General features: G+C 41.8%; 1 protein-coding gene across 5 annotated transcripts in view; it reads left to right on the forward strand.

The window, feature by feature from the left end:
- The window catches only part of kat2b (K(lysine) acetyltransferase 2B), an 81,513-nt gene that overhangs the window by 29,150 nt on the left and 32,161 nt on the right, over window positions 1–20,202 (forward strand). For 4 of the 5 annotated variants that reach the window (XR_010967226.1, XR_010967227.1, XM_068006214.1 and 1 more), the window contains exons 6-11: window positions 5,432–5,623; window positions 9,680–9,783; window positions 10,049–10,204; window positions 12,347–12,483; window positions 13,521–13,729; window positions 15,611–15,737. Coding sequence is in view for 3 of the 5 variants with exons in the window: in XM_068006214.1 (XP_067862315.1) it covers window positions 5,432–5,623; window positions 9,680–9,783; window positions 10,049–10,204; window positions 12,347–12,483; window positions 13,521–13,729; window positions 15,611–15,737 (925 nt within the window). In the remaining 2 variants the exon portion in view is untranslated. The remainder of the gene's footprint in view (window positions 1–5,431; window positions 5,624–9,679; window positions 9,784–10,048; window positions 10,205–12,346; window positions 12,484–13,520; window positions 13,730–15,610; window positions 15,738–20,202) is intronic. The other variant, XM_068006233.1, reaches the window with a different exon arrangement.

Genomic DNA, 20,202 nt, shown 5'->3' on the forward strand with positions numbered 1-20,202 from the left:
AATCTTTTATGTGGCACCTTGTCGAATGCCTTCTGGAAGTCTAAATACACTACGTCCACTGGTTCCCCTTTATCCACCCTATACGTTATATCCTCGAAGAACTCAAGCAAATTTGTCAGACATGACTTCCCCTTCATAAAGCCATGCTGACTTTGTCCTATTAAATTATGCTTATCTAAATGTTCCGTTACTGTCTCCTTAATTATAGACTCCAAAATTTTACCCACCACAGATGTTAAGCTAACTGGCCTATAATTTCCAGCCTTCTGCCTACTACCCTTTTTAAATAACGGTGTTACATTAGCAGTTTTCCAATCTGCCGGGACCTCTCCTGAGTCCAGGGAATTTTGGAAAACTATCACCAAAGCATCCACAATCCCTACTGCCACTTCCCTCAAGACCCTAGGATGGAAGCCATCAGGTCCAGGGGATTTATCCGCCTTGAGTCCCATTATTTTACTGAGTACCATCTCCTGAGTGATTTTAATCGTATTTAGCTCCTCCCCCCCGAGAGTCCCCTGTTTGTCCAGTGTTGGGATGTACACAATGGACTGAACGGCCTCCTTCTATGCTGTTGACATCTGTGGTGTCACCCTTACTTTACAAGGCATGTTGAACACATCAGTTATTATGTAGATATTATTGTGCCTAGGATGCTAACCAGTAGATGGGGGCTGCATACTGGTTTGGCATCACCTCTAAGGCCTCGTGAGCTATTACATCCATAGTTCCCTCCTCAAAGGTGATCAGTATATGGGTATAATTGCATCACTTCTAGTTGCCTTTTGCTTTCTTTTATTAAATATCAGCTTGTCCTTTTTTAAAAAAAAAACGTTAGAGCAGCGAGTTCACCATGCAGTGACCTTGTAGGTCAGCAAGGTATTGTTAATGCCATTGTGGCTGCTACTATACTATTTGAATGAACTAGTGCTCTTGAGATAGAGCAATTTGTGGTTTTATTCCTATATATATTAAGCCATTTATGCTTTCCCAACCCATCCCCATAACTGCTTATCGTGCCATATAAGTGCAAGCATGATCTTCTCTAAGACTGCCTATTTTTGCAATTCACTTTTTAAGTCATGCATCTTTCACACTGCTCTCCAAGTGTGTTGGGTGGCAGATGCTGCATTTACCACATCAGTTATCTGATATCGTGCTTACATTCTTCACAGGAATGACATGGACCATGCGCTGTTTCTTTCCCCCACATTCCCTGTACAAAGTGTCCGTCATGCTTTTTCATAACCTCTGCATTCTTCTGCAGACTGTTATCATTTATGAGCTAAAATTTTGCACAGCTGAGACCCACTGGAACAATTGCCCCGTTACTGAGGATTCGTCACAAAAACTGCTGACCTAAAAAAACATTGCTTATTACTTTGTTTGATCACTTAACACAATTTCAACCTCTTATGCTGTTGAATTAAATTTTTGTCATAATGCTGAAGAAAACATACTTACATGTACAAAGATGATCAACAAAACAGGTGCAAACTGTGCTGGGACTGAGCTATGAAAAAGGATTAGAATAGTTAATGCTTAGTGGCCTATGAAAAAGGACAGTTAAAGGGGTCCTCATTGAAGTATATTAAACGGTACAGAAAAGGTGAACATAGATTACTACAAAATAAACCAAGGGACCAGAGAAACATATGTAAATTAGTAAATTTAAAGCAGGTATCAAAAGACTATCTTTTCTTAGTATGATAAATATTTGGCATAATCTGAGTTAGTAGAGGCAAGAACATTGAGGTTGTTAAAAATACATTTGGATGCTATGATGGGAGAACTAGGGTACCAGAGAGAAGAGCTTTGATAAGCTGAAAGCCCTTTTCTCATCCATGACTTTTTATTTTCTTACGTAATTTGAAGTAGGAATTAAAGTTCTGAATTTTGACCTATTGCACGTATTGGCGTAGATTGGTCAGATTACACCGATCGAACAAATGTGAAGCAGTGCAACATTGCACTTGCTGACATGTAGTATGCTTTCCTCTGTGTATTTCCAGGGTCAGCCTAACTAATATTATGCGTGGGAAATTGCATAATGCTACAAGTCCTGTAGCAGCTAGACTGGGAAGTCCTGTTGCTTTCTGAAATTTGGAAGTCAGTAAGCTGGTGTGAAAAACAATGTCTGAAAGGAGAGCAGGAGGCTAGTGAGTGGCATGTTTCTTCGATAGGGCCTTAGAGTTTCTCCTAGAGGAAATGAGACAGAGGAGGGGGTCCATCTTTGGCAGTGAGAGCCACAGACTCCATTAAAACCCAGCATGAGGGAATGGGAAGATGTCATCACCAGCATGAATGCCACCTCATTACACCAGCAACTGGAAGCAGTGCATTAAAAATTTTAAAGGCCCACAACATCCTTCTATTTAAGCAGCGTACTAAGCATGTATATGGCAATTAGAATTACCTACCCCTCACACTGTCTTCAAGTACTTTCAAACCGTACCAAAAATATCTATGGGATGCCTTTTACAACCCCAGCCTTCACCTGGAAGAGTTTCTTCACTCACATTGTACATGCATTCTGCCCTAAAGAATATTTCCATCTAATGTAGCTGAATGTTGCATATACAGGTCATCACACCTACTATGGGCTGCTTCCTCACACTTGGATATTATTTCATGTCATCTTAATAATTGGAATGTCTCACTTCTTTTACTCTGCTTGCAGGGGAAGACAGCCCTTAACAATTGAGTGAAAGCAGTTACAGGAGGAGGACCCCCTAACTTTAGACCTCAAACCCCATATGAGGAAGAAACTCTTGAAATCCTGTGAAGGGAGGCCATAGAAGGTGATGGGATGGGAAATAGGAGGTTGCTGCCAGCTTTGGGTTCGTTATAAACTTCTTCCTTCTCATCCTATTCTTTAATTCAGCCAGCAAAGCATATACTTAAACCCTTTATCATGTCATTTCTACTGAAAGCTAAATGTGAAGGCTGCTCATCAGGACTCCATTGGAATCTGTCTTCCTCTTCTCTTTCTCTCGTGTGCCACAAGGTGGTGGGCCAGGCCTCACTACATCCAGGCATGCCAGCACTTCACAGCACACACCATCACTCCCTGTATCCCTCTATAGGACCAGCTCAGATGCATTAATTCCAGGGGATGCTGGTGGCAGAGAGGGAGGAACCTACTATCTAGAGGGCCAACTAGTGTTCTGTCTCAGCTACTGAACCTGGGGATCTGGACCTCACAAGACCAGTTTTAGAAGAGGGATGCTTTTTGAGAACTGAGTATTGGAGCAGACATTAGGAACCATGCCAAACAATGTCTTTTAGATGGTAGCTCAGTGGAAGTAGTCTAATAACTGCATGTGTGCAGCCTTGCATGACAGTTTTTCAACACTGCAGTCCATCTTGGAACATATGACAATTCCAGGGAAATCTGCAGCAGAGCCCTGCCTATGCCAGAGGTCCTAGGGCCAGTTGGGGCTTCTCTTATGGAAGATCAGACTGCTGTTATGATTCTGGGATGTAAAGTGGAATGGGAAATCTCTTCCATTTTCCACAGGCTTGGGGATTGTTTAGATCTCATTTGTGTCATTAGGTTTGCTGTCATGCCTATCAGTGGCCATGGTGAGGCAGTACTCAGTAACAGGGGCATGGCTGCACAGGATGATGCTGTTTCTCAGAATGTCAACACATGTGGACCATCCTGCAAACTCCCTCTGATACCTGCACAGGTGCCAGAAAACACTCTAGTTGCTCTTCATGATCTGTTTAGTGCATCTGAGGTTCTTCCTCCCCTGAGCCCTCTTTGCAGCATGCAAATCTTTGTCCAGGCTGTATTAGCCTAGATCTATCCAGGTATTTGAAGTGCTGCTTCAACATGCCAATAGTGTGCGTGATGATTGCTCTGGTCCATACCAGCACTTCATTATACCTATGCACAGCTGGTGCCCGAGATACTGCAAAGTTGCCATCAGCTAGGAGCCACCCTGAGATTTGTTTTGTGTATCGAATATTGGTGGGATGATGGACTCCCATAAAATGCGGACAGCTGCCTGGGAAGCGAGCATTAACTTGCATAATCCAATGCTATGGTTGCAAATGAGCAGAACATTGAGAGAGTGGAATCCTTTCCTTTTTGTTTATGTAGTAGTATTGTGCAAAGGAAACGGAGGGCCACATGGATACAATCTACAACCTCTAGACCTTTAGGAATCCTGCCACTCTAACGTTTCTTAGGCCTCTCATGCTGCTGTTTGTAGTTGGTGGTGAAGGAAATGAACTTGCTCATTCAAGCAAACAAAACATTGGTCACTTCCTTTACATGTTTACATCTTGGACAGCTGATTGGCTTGTTACCAATGTCGGCATTGTGAGCCTGAAATGATCCCAAAAAAAAAGGTTAAGGGTGTTTGTGATTTTGATAGGCGCTGTCTGTGCCATGCCTGTGGAGGTGTTTGGCTGCAGGTCTGGTTGGATCATGCAGCATAACTCTTGTGGTGTTCTTTATAAATCGCAGCCACTGTTCCTCTTGGACAAATGGAGGTATGTCCAGCTCTGCCCATAGATTCTGGTATGGGGGTAGATATCACCCTTTTTGGGTCCTCCTTTCTATTCCTCCAAAAAGTACAGATTAAAGGTGATTCCCGTGGGGAAACCCATTATGGCACAATGGCAACTGTTGAAGAGAAAAGGCAGCAGCACAACAATTTGGAATTTTCAGCCTGGAAACGAGATGTCTGAGAGGTGATCTTATAGGGGTTTACAAGGTAATTAAGGGAATGGAAAAGGAAAATCCAGAATGTTAGTTTAAATTAAATTGCGATCGTAGGACAAGAGACACTGGTTCAAACTAGTAAAAGGTAAATTCAGGACTGATATCAAGGAATTCTTCTTCACATAAAGAATGACGAACCTATGGAATAGAATAGTGGAGGAAAATACCTAAAATCTTTTTAAAGAAACAATTTGCTACTGAAATGGAGGAATTTTCTGGATGGATGAATGATAATGGGCCAAACGGCCTTCCTCATCCACAGCTATCACCTGATCTTGAGCTGATCTTTTGAATTGCTACAGAAGCTCCTAAAAACTTCCGTGACAACAGAAAAAAAAACAAGAAAATGGGTCCAGAAATGAACTTCCATGTACAACACAGTCCCTAGCAACTGTGCAAGCACATTTCAGATAGGCTGTAGACAGCTTTCAGGAGAAGCTTTCCGCCCCCAATAAATTCAGCACCAGAAATGCACAAAATAGGTGGAGATCCAGAGTCATTAGCAATTTAGAAGTCAACCATATTGAATTTTAATACTGGTTCAGATATGTAACTACTTTACCAAGAAATGTTATGCTTGGATCGTATTATGCTTTGACTAAAATTAAGAAAAAAATTGTACAATGGAAAAATGAGAATTGTATCTTGATTACATATTTACTTGAACTCGACTATGGGTCTATTAATGCTTTTCAGATGGCTGTGTTACTGTAATGTCCCTCAGTTCTGTGACAGTCTCCCTCGACATGAAACCACCCAGGTTTTTGGCAGGACATTGCTTCGCTCTGTTTTTACTGTCATGAGGCGTCAATTACTGGAGAAGTCCAGGCAGGAGAAAGACAAGCTGCCTTTAGAAAAACAAACATTGATCCTTACCCACTTTCCAAAGTAAGTACTTATCTTTCGGTCTCATTCTATGAACGTTTTTCAATCACATAGAGCAGGATCTTGCTGGAAAAATAATAGCGTGTTAACGACGCACACCGTCGTGCAAATTGGCCAGCAAGTTCCCATTATTTTTTAAAATTTGCTGGATTTGCACATTAATTGCCCATTAAACTAGCAGAAAGTTAGGGCTGGAACATAACAGCATAAGTACCTTTGTAACAACATTATAATTGTCAATGCAATGCCAATTAACCTCTCTGGCCCAAAAAGGGAACAATTTAAACTGTTCAATCTCATTACTGCATGTAGTCAATTGTTGTTAGAGATTTTAAAAATGTAAAATTTTAATTTTTTTTTTTACTTTTCCTTTCTTTCTCTTTTTTCTCTCTTGCATAATCCAATCTTTTTTCCCGCATTTCTCTTTCTGTACCTGGTTTGATCTAATTCACCCCCTCTAATTCAACCTCCTTCTCAGTCATTCCTGTTTCTTTCTCAATCCTTAAATCTAATTGGTTAAGGACTGTTGGTCTGGCCATTCACTAAGGTCCCAGATGCCCCTTTACCCTCGCCATGGCTTTATCAGCTCGCACTTCCAGCAAGTTTATGCACAAAATCTTTTGAGATGAAGGGTTCAGAAAAAGTCTAACTAACGCGCTAACTAACGAGATGCCCCGCTCCAACAAGACCTGGGCTATAGTTTTATTTTTTTGTGTAATTAAACTAGAATCCAGATTAAAGCTCTTGTAAAGCAAAATGTTCCATTTAAATTTTCCCACTAAGAAAATTTATCATATTAGCTTGGATGTAAGGAAAGTCTTTGCATCACCGATTTTGATGTGTTTGTAAAATTGCAAACACAAAAGATAAAAAAAGAACTTGCATTTATGGAGCTTAGTTCGCGACCTCAGGATGTCCCAAAGCCCTTTGTAAGCAATGAAGTACGCTTGAAGTATAGTCATTTTTGTAAAGTGGGGAAGAAAACGAAATAATATGGCCCCAAAGTTCCGGGACCTGGGAGGATTTAAAGACGATTTAAATTTGGCAAGGAGGTCGGAATTTGGGGCAGAACCCATTTCTGCTGGATAAATTCCAACTGGTGCGGGGGTGGGGGCGGGGGGGGGGGGTGGGGGGTTGCGGTGGTGGCCGTACCCATTTTACACCACTCAAAAGAGGTACGAAACAGCTGTATTTACTTAACCAATATGTTTGATAGGGGCTTCAGGCTGGTCCAGCGGCAGTTGGTGCTGAAGTGATTGATTCTCATTAGAAAAGTGGCAATGAACACTTCCAGCTACATAAAAATTGTAATGCAGCACAGTGGCCTGCTCCCTTGACAGAGCAGCAAGGTGCCACTTCAAAATTCTTGGGCCACACAGGGTGGACACCTTCTCAGGCGCCTGCCTCCTTTTATGTTAACAATAACAACATGCAGTTATATAGTGCCCTTTGGTATAGAAAAATGCCCCAAGGTGCTTCACAGAGGCATAATAAAAAAAAAGATGCTGAGCTAAAGAAGGAGATACTAGGAGAGGTGACCAAACACTTGGTCAAAGAGGTGGGTTTTAAGAAGGGTCTGAAAGGAGTAGAGGGAGATGGAGAGGGGAGGTGTTTAGGGAGGGAATTCCAGAGTATTGGGCTTTGCTGAAACCACAGTTGCCAGTGGTGGGGTGAATGGATGGAGGGGATTTGTAAAAGGCCCTAGTCAGAGGAACAGAGAGTACGGGGGTGGGGGGTTGAGGTTGTAGGCCTGGAGGAGGTTACAGAAATAGGGAGGGATGAGGCCGTAAAAGGATTTAAACACAAGGATTAGGATTTTAAATTTGAGGCTTTGGGGGACCATGAGTCAGGAGTGATGGGTGAGTGGGACGTTGTAAGATATGATATGGGTGGAGGAGTTTTGGATGAGCTGAAATTTATGGGAGGTGGAGAGTAGAGGATGGGAGCCAACCCAGAGAGCATTGCGTCTGGAGGTTACAAAGGCATGGATGAGTGTTTGAGCAGCAGAGCAACTGAGGTGGGGCAAAGTCAGGTGATTTTACGAAGGTAGAAATAGGCAGTGTTTGTGATTGAGGGGTTATAAATCGGAAACTCAGCTTTGGATTGAATAGGACCCAAGGTTGCGAAAATTCTTGTTCAGCCTGAGACATTGGCAGGGGAGGGGAATAGAGTCCGTCGCAAGGAGTTTATGATGGGGGTGGAAGACGCTGGTTCAGTCTTCCTAACATTTAGCCGGAGAAAACTGCGGCTTATCGAGGACTGGATGTGGACAAACAGTCTGATAGCACAAAGTCAGTAGTGGAGTTGAGAGATGTGGTGGAGAGGTAGATCTAGCTACCATCACTGTACATGTGGACATGATGTGGAGATACCAGTTGATGGACTGGGGTGGACAAATGTAAGGAAACTTACAACACCAGGTTATAGTCCAATAAAATTGTTGGACTATAACCTGGTGTTGTAAGATTCCTTACATTTGTACATGTCGAATCCAATCCCATGTTTGCTGGTGATGTTTCAAGGGACAGCAGGTAAATGAGGAAGAGAACGAGACCAAGCATAGATTCTTGGGGGGCTCTGGAGCTAATTGGGTGAGAAGAGAAGTTATTGCTGAAGGTGCTCTGGTTATGATTGGATAGGTAAGGTTGGCATCAAGTGAGAGAAGTCCCACCAAGCTGGACACTAGAGGAGAGGTGTTGGAGGAAGATGAATCTGTTCCTGAGATTTGGGACAGGGTTAATGTCAGGCATCCTAGCACTGGAAGTCCCACTCTCCAGGAATTTTGGCCCCTATATATTTAAATTGTTTCTTAGCTGAAGGATTGAACTCTAAATTTGATACAGCCTTTGAATCTCAATCTTGACTGACATTGTGTTCCACTTTATCTTTGGGCTAAGATTGACTTTCTGGAGAGAAAGTCAAATATTTGGGCATTTCCCCAACACTTATGTGCTCATAGTAAAAGATGGTTTCTATAAGTAGATCAAGTTTCCCATGATTCAAAGCTTGTGTATAGGATGTCATGCTCACGATTAACAATTATGACATATAGTACATTGGAGATCAGTTTGGATGCTTACCACCACCTTCTCTTCTAAAATGCTGAAAATACTATGTTGAAAGACCAGCATGTATAGGCTAAAACTACTTGGTCAGATTTATTGAAAGGTTATTTGAAACACAGAAGCTCTAAGACATAATAAGTTACTGAGTCAGCACTATTCTTAAAAACAATAATTGGACTAGGCATTACGTCAGTTAACTTTGGGTGGAAAGCTAGCCCAATAAATTGGAATCAGTGTATAAGGAGTTAAAATAATCTTATGAGAACACAATTAAGAGTCTGATAAGTGACAAGACTTTTGGATGAAACTGTTAGATTTGTCTCTTAGTAAACCTTCCAAAGGCAATGTTGCACATGGATGATGTGAAACTTATTTCATCCATAGCATTTGGATTTTGGGTCACAACTAAAGACTTACGGGAGAATTGCTCAGTGATTATCAGGTTCTGAGGCCTCTAAAATTAGCGTTGTCAGTCATCCATGATTAAAAACATAATTGTATAAACTATTGCATCAAATGCTGATAAGTAGGTGCTCAAATATCTGTTTTTGAGGACCTGTTAATACATTGATTGTGTATAATTTAATTAGTAACTAGAACAAAACTCCTATATCTGGACTAATTTCCAGAGCAATCAATCTGGTCTGTTCTTGTAGACTATTTGTTTCCCAGTCTTCATTTTGAAATTGAGCAAGGAAGACCTCTTCCATTTTAACTCCAGCCATTTCAAAACTGTAAAATTAAATTCAGAAATGTTCCTATTTTATCACATTAATTAAGAGGAACACTGTCTGCGGAGGTGCCTTCAACCTGCACTGTTCTAATCTTCCCTTTCACCTGGAGAGGACAACTGGAGAAAAATGAGAGAGAGGGTGGGGAAAGAAAAGTATGAATATTGGTTGAAAACTGTCAAATAAGGTTGTATTCATCTCCAAGTATAAAGTTACTACAACATGTGCAGAAAATAGCACTGCATTTTTTTTTCATATTATAGATTCCTTTCTATGTTGGAGGAAGAAGTGTACAGCCACAACTCTCCTATATGGGATGTAGACTTCGTGGTGTCTTCTGGTAACATCCAACTAGGGATACAACCAGGTAACTAATAACCAGCAATTTTTGAATACAGAGTTGGGAACCTGAGAAAAAGTTTACAGCAAGGGAAAATTAAAACGCATTTTGAAAAGTTTTCGTTTTTTTAGCTCAGGTTTACATCTTGTTTGCTTTCCTAGTTTTCTCTACAACAAACGTGGGTATGTTATACAAGTGCTGAGCTCCTTGTTATAACACCTCAGCTAAAATTATTAATACTTTCAGATCATTATTTAATTAGTTTGGCTTATTCATGTTTTTGAAATGTTAGTTGTCAACTCTCCTGCGGTTCCTGGGATCCTGCCAACCACCAAGCCATTTGGGTATGGATCAAGCCCAGCTTCCGGCAGCATTGATCAAACCAACAGTGGAAGTTCGAGTCCTGTCTGGAGGAACAAAGTGGCTTCTGGCTCAGAGCAAATATTGGGTATGACAGATTGGTAAATCTTAAAAATGGAGAGGTTCTTGCTGAAGCCTGGCAAAAGCTCATAAAAGCCCATTAATCCATATTCTTACTGAAAGCAGACTTCAAGATTTTGGATAGGTCACTGTAGAACACCTTGTCGCGTATTATCCATTCAGACTGAGTGGGCTTTGTCAGAAAACACTATTCAGTCAATAATCTGTAGCATTTTATAATCTGTGGTCTCCATACTGTAGAAAGGATATGGAGGCATTGGAGAGGGTGCAAAAAAGATTTACAAGAATGATACCAGAACTGAGAGGATATACTTATCAGGAAAGGCTGAACAGGCTGGGGCTCTTTTCTCTAGAAAAGATAAGGCTGAGGGATGACTCGATAGAAGTTTTTAAGATAATGAAAGGGTTTGATAGGGTAGACGTAGAGAAAATGTTTCCACTTGCAGCAGAGTCCAAAACTAGAGGTCATAAATTTAAAATAGTCGCTAATAAATCCAATAGGGAATTCAGGAGAAACTTCTTTACCCAAATAGTGGTAAGAATGTGGAATGCGCTACCACAAGGAGTAGTTGAGGCAAATAGCATAGATGCATTTAAGGGGAAGCTAGATAAGCACATGAGGGAGGAAGGAATAGAAGGGTATGCTGATGGGGTTAGCTGAAGTAGGGAGGGAGGAGGATTGTGTGGAGCATAAACACCAGCATAGACGAGTTGGGCCAAATGGCCTGTTTCTGTACTGTAGTAAAAAGAAAGTTTACATATAATTCATGAAATCTATCTTCTTGCATGAAGAGGGTAGAGATCATTATCTACTCTGCACCTTGGAGTGATTTGGCTTTGGTAAGAATTTCATCTACTGAATGTAGATGAAATCTTTCACACCAGCAACATCAATCTTGACTAGTGTACTGTTTCTATGCCTTGTACCTTGGAAGGGGTACAAGGCAGTGTTATCTTATGTCCCTATTATTGCACAGATAGCCGTAGTCAGTTCTTTCCCCATTCTTCACTTTTTCTCGCTTCCTCTCCTGTGTCCATTATTTTAACTTTAATTTGAACTTTTTTCTCAACAAAACACGTTCACACCTAGGCGTGGCTCAGAGCAGCTCATGGATCCCAGTTTTGGGCTTCCAGATCTGTCCTTCATCTGTTCCACTTAGCATGTTCATAGTGCCGTACAACACTATGGAGGATGTCCTCAACTGTTGAGACTAGGCTTTGTCTTCAGAAAGACTATGTGCTGGTCACGCTTACCAATGCTGTTATGGACAGTTATAAACTTTTAAAATATTATGAAAAAGTTCAGGGTAAATATAAAAGTATTTTTTAAAATAATGCAGCATGTTGGATCATCATCTCACAATGCCGTGGAGAGATATGACACAGGTTTGATCCCAGCTCCACTGAGTACCTGATCTCAGCCACATTGCAGTGGAGAGAAGATAAGTAGAGGGACGACAAACTCACCAGATCTGTTATCCCTGACTGATGTCAACATGTTTCCTGGTGGCAGGTATAAGTCTGGAAACGGGTTATCCACTGTAGCTGTAGCTGTAGCTGTACACTCAGCTGTAGGTGATGCACCGTCTCAGGAGGAAAACAGAAAGGGACAAGTAAATAGGTAAATATTGTCAGGAAAACGTGCCTTTTTTAATATGATACGGTATTCATTCTTTATTCTCAGTGTTTTACATAACTGGACTGCAAGTTAGTTTCTTGGTATTTTTGTAAAGGCGGTGTGATACCGCACCACAACACTGGGAGATATAGGTTTGATTTCTCTGTGGTACTTAGTTGCCATTCTCAGCTGTGCATCTGTAGCGTGGGATTATCAGGGATATAATACACTTTTGAACTGCTGTTTTGTGCCTTCTAGAGGTCAGCTCAAAAGTGATATTGGTGCAGGCTTAAGAGCAGGTCACCAGATCCCATTTTCAGCTCTACATGGCCTATGACCCAAGGACCGTGGAAATGAAAATTGACATTCATACCACCACAAAGAAAATTGTAATACTCTGTATTCTATGTTCATAATCTGGTGGTTTGTTACCTAAATTATATTTATTACGTGATTATTTTTATTGCAAGATCTTGAAGGGTTTATTATTAGGTCAGAGGGAATTTCTGATGGAATTGTTTGTTTGAAAAGGAGAGAAAAGGAAACCTACAGAATCTTTTAATATGGAAGATGCCAAGAGACAAAGAGTTTTGGGGGATATCCCTATGGAGCTAGTGAATGAAGTAATGTCAACTATCACAGATCCAGCTGCTATGTTGGGTCCTGAGGTAAGTACGCCACATCCTATTTGTATTGAATTCTTTTTGCTAGAAGCTACATCGAGTGCATTCCAACTGTTCAGCTGCAGTTCAGTTTCACTATTGAGATGTTTGTTTATAACTGACCTAATAAAATAAGAAAATGGTTAAATCCATTAACCCTTTTTTTAAGTTTCTCTCTGTGTTCATAAGTCCACTCCCTCCTCCTACTCCTTCACCTCCCATCCAAAACTTGTTAATGTCAAGGATTTGATTAATATGTAAGGAATCTTACAACGCCAGGTTATAGTCCAACGGTTTTATTTGAAAATCACAAGCTTTCGGAGGCTTTCTCCTTTGTCAGGTGACGAAGGAGAAAGCCTCCGAAAGCTTGTGATTTTCAAATAAAACCGTTGGACTATAACCTGGTGTTGTAAGATTCCTTACATTTGTCAACCCCAGTCCATCACCGGCATCTCCACATCATTAACATGTGAGGATTTCAACACCAAAATTAAAGGCTTGCAATTCTCTTTGTAGCTACATGGCAAGACTCCCGTGAATTAAGAAATATTCTGTAATACTGAATCTAGTTTCCTCATGTTGATTATAATATATGCAGGGTGGTGAATAATCTGGCATCTAATAACCTAATAACTACACAATTAATGTGAAGCATTTGTTTAAAAGTGGGTTAGTTGTTGTAATATGCAAACATTAATGTCAGTCCTTTGGAATTGCAACTTCTACTTTTACATTTTATTTAGAAAAGGGAAGTTAAGTAGTAATTAAGTCTCGGGTTTCAGATAACCTATATACACCATCTATAATGTCAAGTTCCTAATGAGAGTAAAATCTCTACAGTTATAACTTCCTCCTTGTTCCATGTATGGTATTGTAAAATGATGCTATACTTTATTGCAGTTTGTGCATGCAGTGAAAATGGACCTTTTGGTCACCTTGTTAAATCGATGTTGCTAAATTATTCATGATATTAATTGCAATCTGTTTAAAGTCTACAAAATACAACAGGAAAATGTCATCATATTTATCCTGTCCTTTACAAGACTAGTTTACTGTCTGCACATGCAGCCAGAGATGAGGCAGCAAGGCTTGAAGAAAGAAGGGGTGTAATCGAGTTCCATGTTGTGGGAAACTCACTGAGCCAAAAACCAAACAAGAAAATGATGATGTGGCTAGTCGGGTTGCAGAATGTTTTCTCCCATCAATTACCCAGAATGCCTAAGGAATACATCACTCGACTTGTCTTTGACCCGTGAGTGCCATTTTTATTTGCATGGCTTATAATTGGTGTTAATGTGAATACACTATCTCAATTCAATCAATCTACCATGTTGCTTTGTTAATTGACCTGTAAAGCATTTGTTTGTTTTGTGGTCATGCACAAATTTTTAAACCATATTGACTGCAAAATGACTAATAGCGAATCGCCAACCCGTTTCACACCACACCAGATTTTCATTTCCATTAACGGCCAAGACCATTTTCACCCCTGTTATATTTACTTTGTAGAATTTTTAATAAGTACTCATTTTCAACTAATGATAATAGTAACAAATTTAGTAGCATGAAGTCTGTTCTCTTTCATCTGTTTTGAAGGTTGAGTAGATCCTGTTTTACTTGGCAGGTTTTGTCTGGGTACTCTCCAGCTTATTCTGTAGGAGTACAGAATGTCTCAAGGTGGCAGATCACAAGCTGCCAATGTGAGCCAGGTTACAGGACTCAGAGGTTAGCTCTTTGGACCCCATTTCACAGACATCAAGAGATCATAAACAACTCTGTGGTCACAGTCAATACTGCTCTGTAATAACCTATCCCTCCTTGGAGATACATGGGGGGAAATGGAAACTGAATTAGAGACATTAAAGGAACGTATTGACAGAAGGAATAATTTAACAGTTTTGCCGAATGAATAGTAAGGACAGCAGTCTGAGTGGTTGTAGGATGTGTGCTGTTAAGATTTTTTAATTAAAGGATATGTTATAAACACAGGATGTAAAAATGTTGGAAAAGTACTCATAGTATCATAGTTTGATACAGCACAGAAGGAGGCCATTCGGCCCATCGTGCTTGTGCTGGTTCTTTGGTAGAGCTATCCAATTAGTCCCACTTCCCTGCTCTTTCCCCATAGCCCTGTAAATTTTTTCCCTTCAAGTCCCTTTTGAAAGTTACTAGTGAATCTGCTTCCACCATCCTTTCAGGCAGTGCATTCCAAATCATAACAGCTCACTGTGTAAAAAATGTTTCCCCATGTTGCCCTCGGTTCTTTTGCCAATCACTTTAGATCTGTGCCCTCTGGTTACCGACACTTCTGCTACTGGAAACAGTTTCTCCTTATTTATTCTATCAAAATCATTCATGATTTTAACACCTCTATCAAATTTCCTCTTAATCTTCTCTGCTGTAAGGAGAACAATCCCAGCTTCTCCAGTCTTTCCACATAACTGAAGTCCCTTATTCCTGGTACCAGTCTAGTAAATCTCTTCTGCACCATCTCTAAGGCCTTGACATCCCTCCTAAAGTGTGGTGCCCAGAATTGAACACAATACTCCAGCTGAGGCCCAACTAGTGTTTTATAAAGCTTCAGCATAACATCCTTGCTTTTGTACTCTATGCCTCTATTAATAAAGCCCAGGATCCTGTATGCTTTTTTAACAGCCTTCTCAACTTGTCCTGTCACCAGCAAAGATTTGTGTACAAGGATTTGAGTACCCCCAGGACTACTCATTTTAAATGAAAATGTGCAATTTTGTTTTAATCATTAGAAAGGTCAGTTTACCAGAATTTTCCATGTTAATACATCCCAACTAAAGCAAATATTCCAAATGATTCAGGAACTATTTATTGTAGTAAGTGTTATTGAATTTTAGATTAAATAAACTTTTATTTGCATGGGATCGCATCTTTTAGGGTTGGCTGTCTGAGCCCCATGTGCTTATGACCATCGCTGAAGGTAACTATCTTCTTTGATCAGCATCTAGATTTTCAGAAATAAACATTGGAGTACAGGACCAAACTGTTACAGCTCTATCACTTACCACAAGAGGCATTTGCAAAACATAAATAGAGGCTGTAAAAAGATTAGTTGACTGGCTTCAAAATTTAAAAACCATTTTGTTTGGTTATATCTTTGTAGTAAACACAAGACCCTTGCTTTGATCAAAGATGGCCGTGTGATTGGCGGTATCTGTTTTCGGATGTTTCCAACACAAGGTTTTACAGAGATTGTGTTTTGTGCTGTAACCTCTAATGAACAAGTGAAGGTAAGTGAGAATTTAAAAGTAATTTGTAACTTGTGTTCTTCAACATGCTATAAATTAAAATATAAATATTCTGTAATGTGCTTAAAGTTCCCACAGAAAATGATTATACTGGCAACAGAGGTAGGACCATAGAATTCACAAGTCTTTAGATCAATATCCATAATAAATCTGTCCATTAGAAATTTTGAAACAGATAGCCAAGACAGTCCACTAAATTCTGCTCATCCAGAACTAGCCGTGCCTCGAACCAAGCTGTTGCAGTATAGCTCCAACACTGGCATCTACCCGACAGTGGAAAATTGCCCAGGTATGTCCTGTCCACAAAAAGCAGGACAAATCCAATCCGGCCAATTACCGCCCCATCAGTCTACTCTCAATCATCAGCAAAGTGATGGAAGGTGTCGTCGACAGTGCTATCAAGCGACACTTACTCACCAATAACCTGCTCACCGATGCTCAGTTTGGGTTCCGCCAGGACCACTCGGCTCCAGACCTCATTACAGCCTTGGTCCAAACATGGACAAAAGAGCTGAATTCCAGAGGTGAGGTGAAAGTGACATCAAGGCAGCATTTGACCGAGTGTGGCACCAAGGAGCCCAAGTGAAATTGAAGTCAATGGGAATCGGGGGGAAAACTCTCCAGTGGCTGGAGTCATACCTAGCACAAAGGAAGATGGTAGTGGTTGTTGGAGGCCAATCATCTCAGCCCCAGGACATTGTTGCAGGAGTTCCTCAGGGCAGTGTCCTAGGCCTAACCATCTTCAGCTGCTTCATCAATGACCTTCCCTCCATCATAAGGTCAGAAATGGGGATGTTCGCTGACGATTGCACAGTGTTCAGTTCCATTCGCAACCCCTCAGATAATGAAGCAGTCCGTGCCCACATGCAGCAAGACCTGGACAACATCCAGGGTTGGGCTGATAAGTGGGAAGTAACATTCGTGCCAGACAAGTGCCAGGCAATGACCATCTCCAACAAGAGAGAGTAAAACCACCTCCCCTTGACATTCAACGGCATTACCATCGCCGAATCCCTCACCATCAACATCCTGGGGGTCACCATTGACGAGAAACTTAACTGGATCAGCCACATAAATACTGTGATGACAAGAGCAGGTCAGAGGCTGGGTATTCTGTGGCGAGTGACTCACCAACTGACTCCCCAAAGCCTTTCCACCATCTACAAGGCACAAGTCAGGAGTGTGATGGAATACTCTCCACTTGCCTGGATGAGTGCAGCTCCAACAACACTCAAGAAGCTCGACACCATCCAGGAGAAAGCAGCCCGCTTGATTGGCACCCCATCCACCACCCTAAACATTCACTCCCTCCATCACCGGTGCACTGTGGCTGCAGTGTGTACCATCCACAGGATGCACTGCAGCAACTCACCAAGGTTTCTTCGACAGCACCTTCCAAAGCCACGACCTCTACCACCTAGAAGGACAAGGGCAGCAGGCACATGGGAACAACACCACCTGCATGTTCCCCTCCAAGTCACACACCATCCCGACTTGGAAATATATTGCCGTTCCTTCATCCTTGCTGGGTCAAAATCCTGGAACTCCCTTCCTAACAGCACTGTGGGAGAACCTTCACCACACGGACTGCAGCGGTTCAAGAAGGTGGCTCATCACCACCTTCTCGAGGGCAATTAGGGATGGGCAATAAATGCTGGCCTTGCCAGTGACGCCCACATCCCATGAACGAATAAAAAAAAAGTCTCGTCAGAAGTATATCAGCAGATAGCATGTGTGGTCCCCGCAGTTTTCTAGCCATTCATTTTAATTACGGGCTGCATGCCCGTGATTTCCTGGTAGATGAGGTTCCACACCTGAGGCAGAATTTTAACTTTGAAAAATGGGTAGGTTGGGGGCGGTGGAGCATTGAAAATCACATCAGTTTTAGACCCACCTCCAACCTGCCCATTTTTGGTTTTCACCAGGCCAGGACGAGGGGCGGGCAACCAACCCGCTCCTAGGAGGCGGGTTGGTCACTAAAACCTTTCAAAGAGGTTGCGGGCCTCCATTTTCAAAGGTTTTGTGATTTCAATGCCTAGGGGCCGGAATTCTCGGGCCTTCACGCCACGCGAAAGGAGGTGGCAAGGCCCAAAACTGCAGGTAAGTTCCTTTCTGGCACAGCTTGTGGGCCTGGAGGAGCAGGAGTGCGTTCCCCCGACCCAACAAGCCAACCTGCAGCGACTCTTTCCCCCTCCCCCCCCCCCCCCAAAAACGATCATGGACCCCTGATATCTCCCCCCCCCCCACCTCCCAAACGATCACTGACTACAGTGATGACCCCCGATCCTGACCCCCCCTCCGCTCTCGGTGACTGACCCCCGAACCCTCCCCCCATGCCCATCGGTGCCCACCCATGCTCCCTCCCATACAATCAAAGACTTAGCTGAAGACTTACCTTTTCACATCCTCTTCCTTGCTCTGCTCCCATCCAACTGAGACCAGCCTGTCAATCAGGCCAGCCAGTCGGACGGCAAACCAACAGAAAAAATAAAAGACGTCCTTACATCAAAATCGTAAGGACGTCCGGGAAACCCGTACTTCCGGGTTTCCCGTCTGCGTTTCAACTCCCCCCGCCCCCTTCTTGGCTCTGGGTCAAAATCCTGGCCCTGTAGTGCACATTTTAGAAGTTTTCAATACTTTCTTTTGGAGAAGGTGCGTTTAAAGAATAGGGTAGAAAATGAGAACTAATTTATAGACGGGATAAAATTCATATATGGCTTTAAAGAATGATAAAAGCAATGTAGATCAGTGCAGAAGCGAAGATTGGTAATAAATTGCAAAAAGAGAAGCTGCAATGCATTATTTTGAAGTTGTATTTTATACTAATTGTGGCCTTTGGAACTGTAATGGAACTTTCATTTTGCATTTGTGCAATACGAGCCAAATAGGCCTCATGCCTCATCACATCACATCAGACTCTTACAAAGCCTTACTTAGCAACAAAGGAAAAGGCACCATTTAGAAAAATTCTCCATTAATTTCTACTTCACTGATCTTGTTATTGCAATTCATACCAATTCTCTTCTACACGCATATAACCCTCATCTAGCTTTACGTTTGAATGCTGCATATCGATGTATCTCACAAGGTCAAGATTTATATCTCCAGGCTATTTTTTTACTAATGATTAAGCTTAATGGAACTCGTGAAACTTTGTTTTTAAATTGAAAACCGTGGATGAAGGGTCAACACCCATAGTGCAGGAAACAGTTGAAAGAGCAGGATAGAGGCTGAGGTAAATCATGAAGTAGTGATTAAGTGACACCAAGTTTAGGGTTCAAACGCTTGCGTATTGTATGAGGAATAGAAGTAAGGAGTCCAATTTTTTTTAAAGATCTGGGTAAGTATGAGTTATAATCAATATATGGTAGTTCTTAATTTAAGCAATTACGATGGAATGAGGAGAATGGCATATTTGGGGTGTAGGGGGAACAAGGGAAGAAAGGAGCAGTGATCACCGTCATATCAATAAAAACAATAAAAGTTGTGTTGGAGAGGTTACAAACTTTAACTCTGAAAGACAGATTTCCCAATAGCCAACAAGATTTTTTTTATATCGTGTCTGGAGTGCGAGAAAAGCTTCTCCAGATAGGGGAGCAAATAGACATAATTGGATAACAAGTGCACCAACATTGTGTTGTGCTGAATCCTGAGAATAATAAATCACTAACTGGTGAGAAAGATAAAGGGCGAGAAACTGGGCCGTGTAGCGCTTGTTGTTTCGGCGCTACGCAGACTCCCAAAGTGCCAAGATGGCACCTTGGCTGCGCACACACGTTTCCAGTGTGACATGCGCCGGATGCCATCTTGGTATAGGTATTAGCACATGCGCAAATACCAAACGCCGCCGGCATGTAAAGTAAGGAGAAAATGGATACAATCAGTGTGCAATGCTGATTTAAAGTGATAGAGACCATTTTGGAACTTGACGCTCAACTCAACGCAGTCTTAACCTCGACCATCTGAACGTGTCTTAGAGTGCCTGGAGGACCCCCCCACCAGCACTATTTGAAGGGACCATGCAGGATTTACAGGTTAGTGGCTGGATTATTGCTTCTGGCTGCTGATACATTTGTAACTATTTTTGGAGGTTTCCTATATTGAATACTAGGACTAGGGGACATAGTCTAACATTTAGAGCCAGGACATGCAGGAGTGAAGTTAGGAAACGCTGCTACACATAAAGGGATGGAGAAGTTTGGAACATTCTTCTACAAACGGCAGTTGATGCTAGCTCAATTGTGAATTCTAAATCTGAGATTGAAAGATTTCTGTGAACCAAGGGTATTAAGGGATATGGGGCTAAAGTGGGTATATGGAGTTAGGTCACAGGTCCGCCATGATCTCATTGAATGGCGGAACAGGCTTGAGGGGTTAAATGCCACTGCCACTTGCTGCCTCCTGATATGCACTACCTTCTCCTGCAAGAAATCAGGACTTGTATCTG

This window comes from Heptranchias perlo, chromosome 2 (assembly GCF_035084215.1).
Source record: "Heptranchias perlo isolate sHepPer1 chromosome 2, sHepPer1.hap1, whole genome shotgun sequence".
In the NCBI taxonomy this organism is placed as follows: Eukaryota; Metazoa; Chordata; class Chondrichthyes; order Hexanchiformes; family Hexanchidae; genus Heptranchias; species Heptranchias perlo.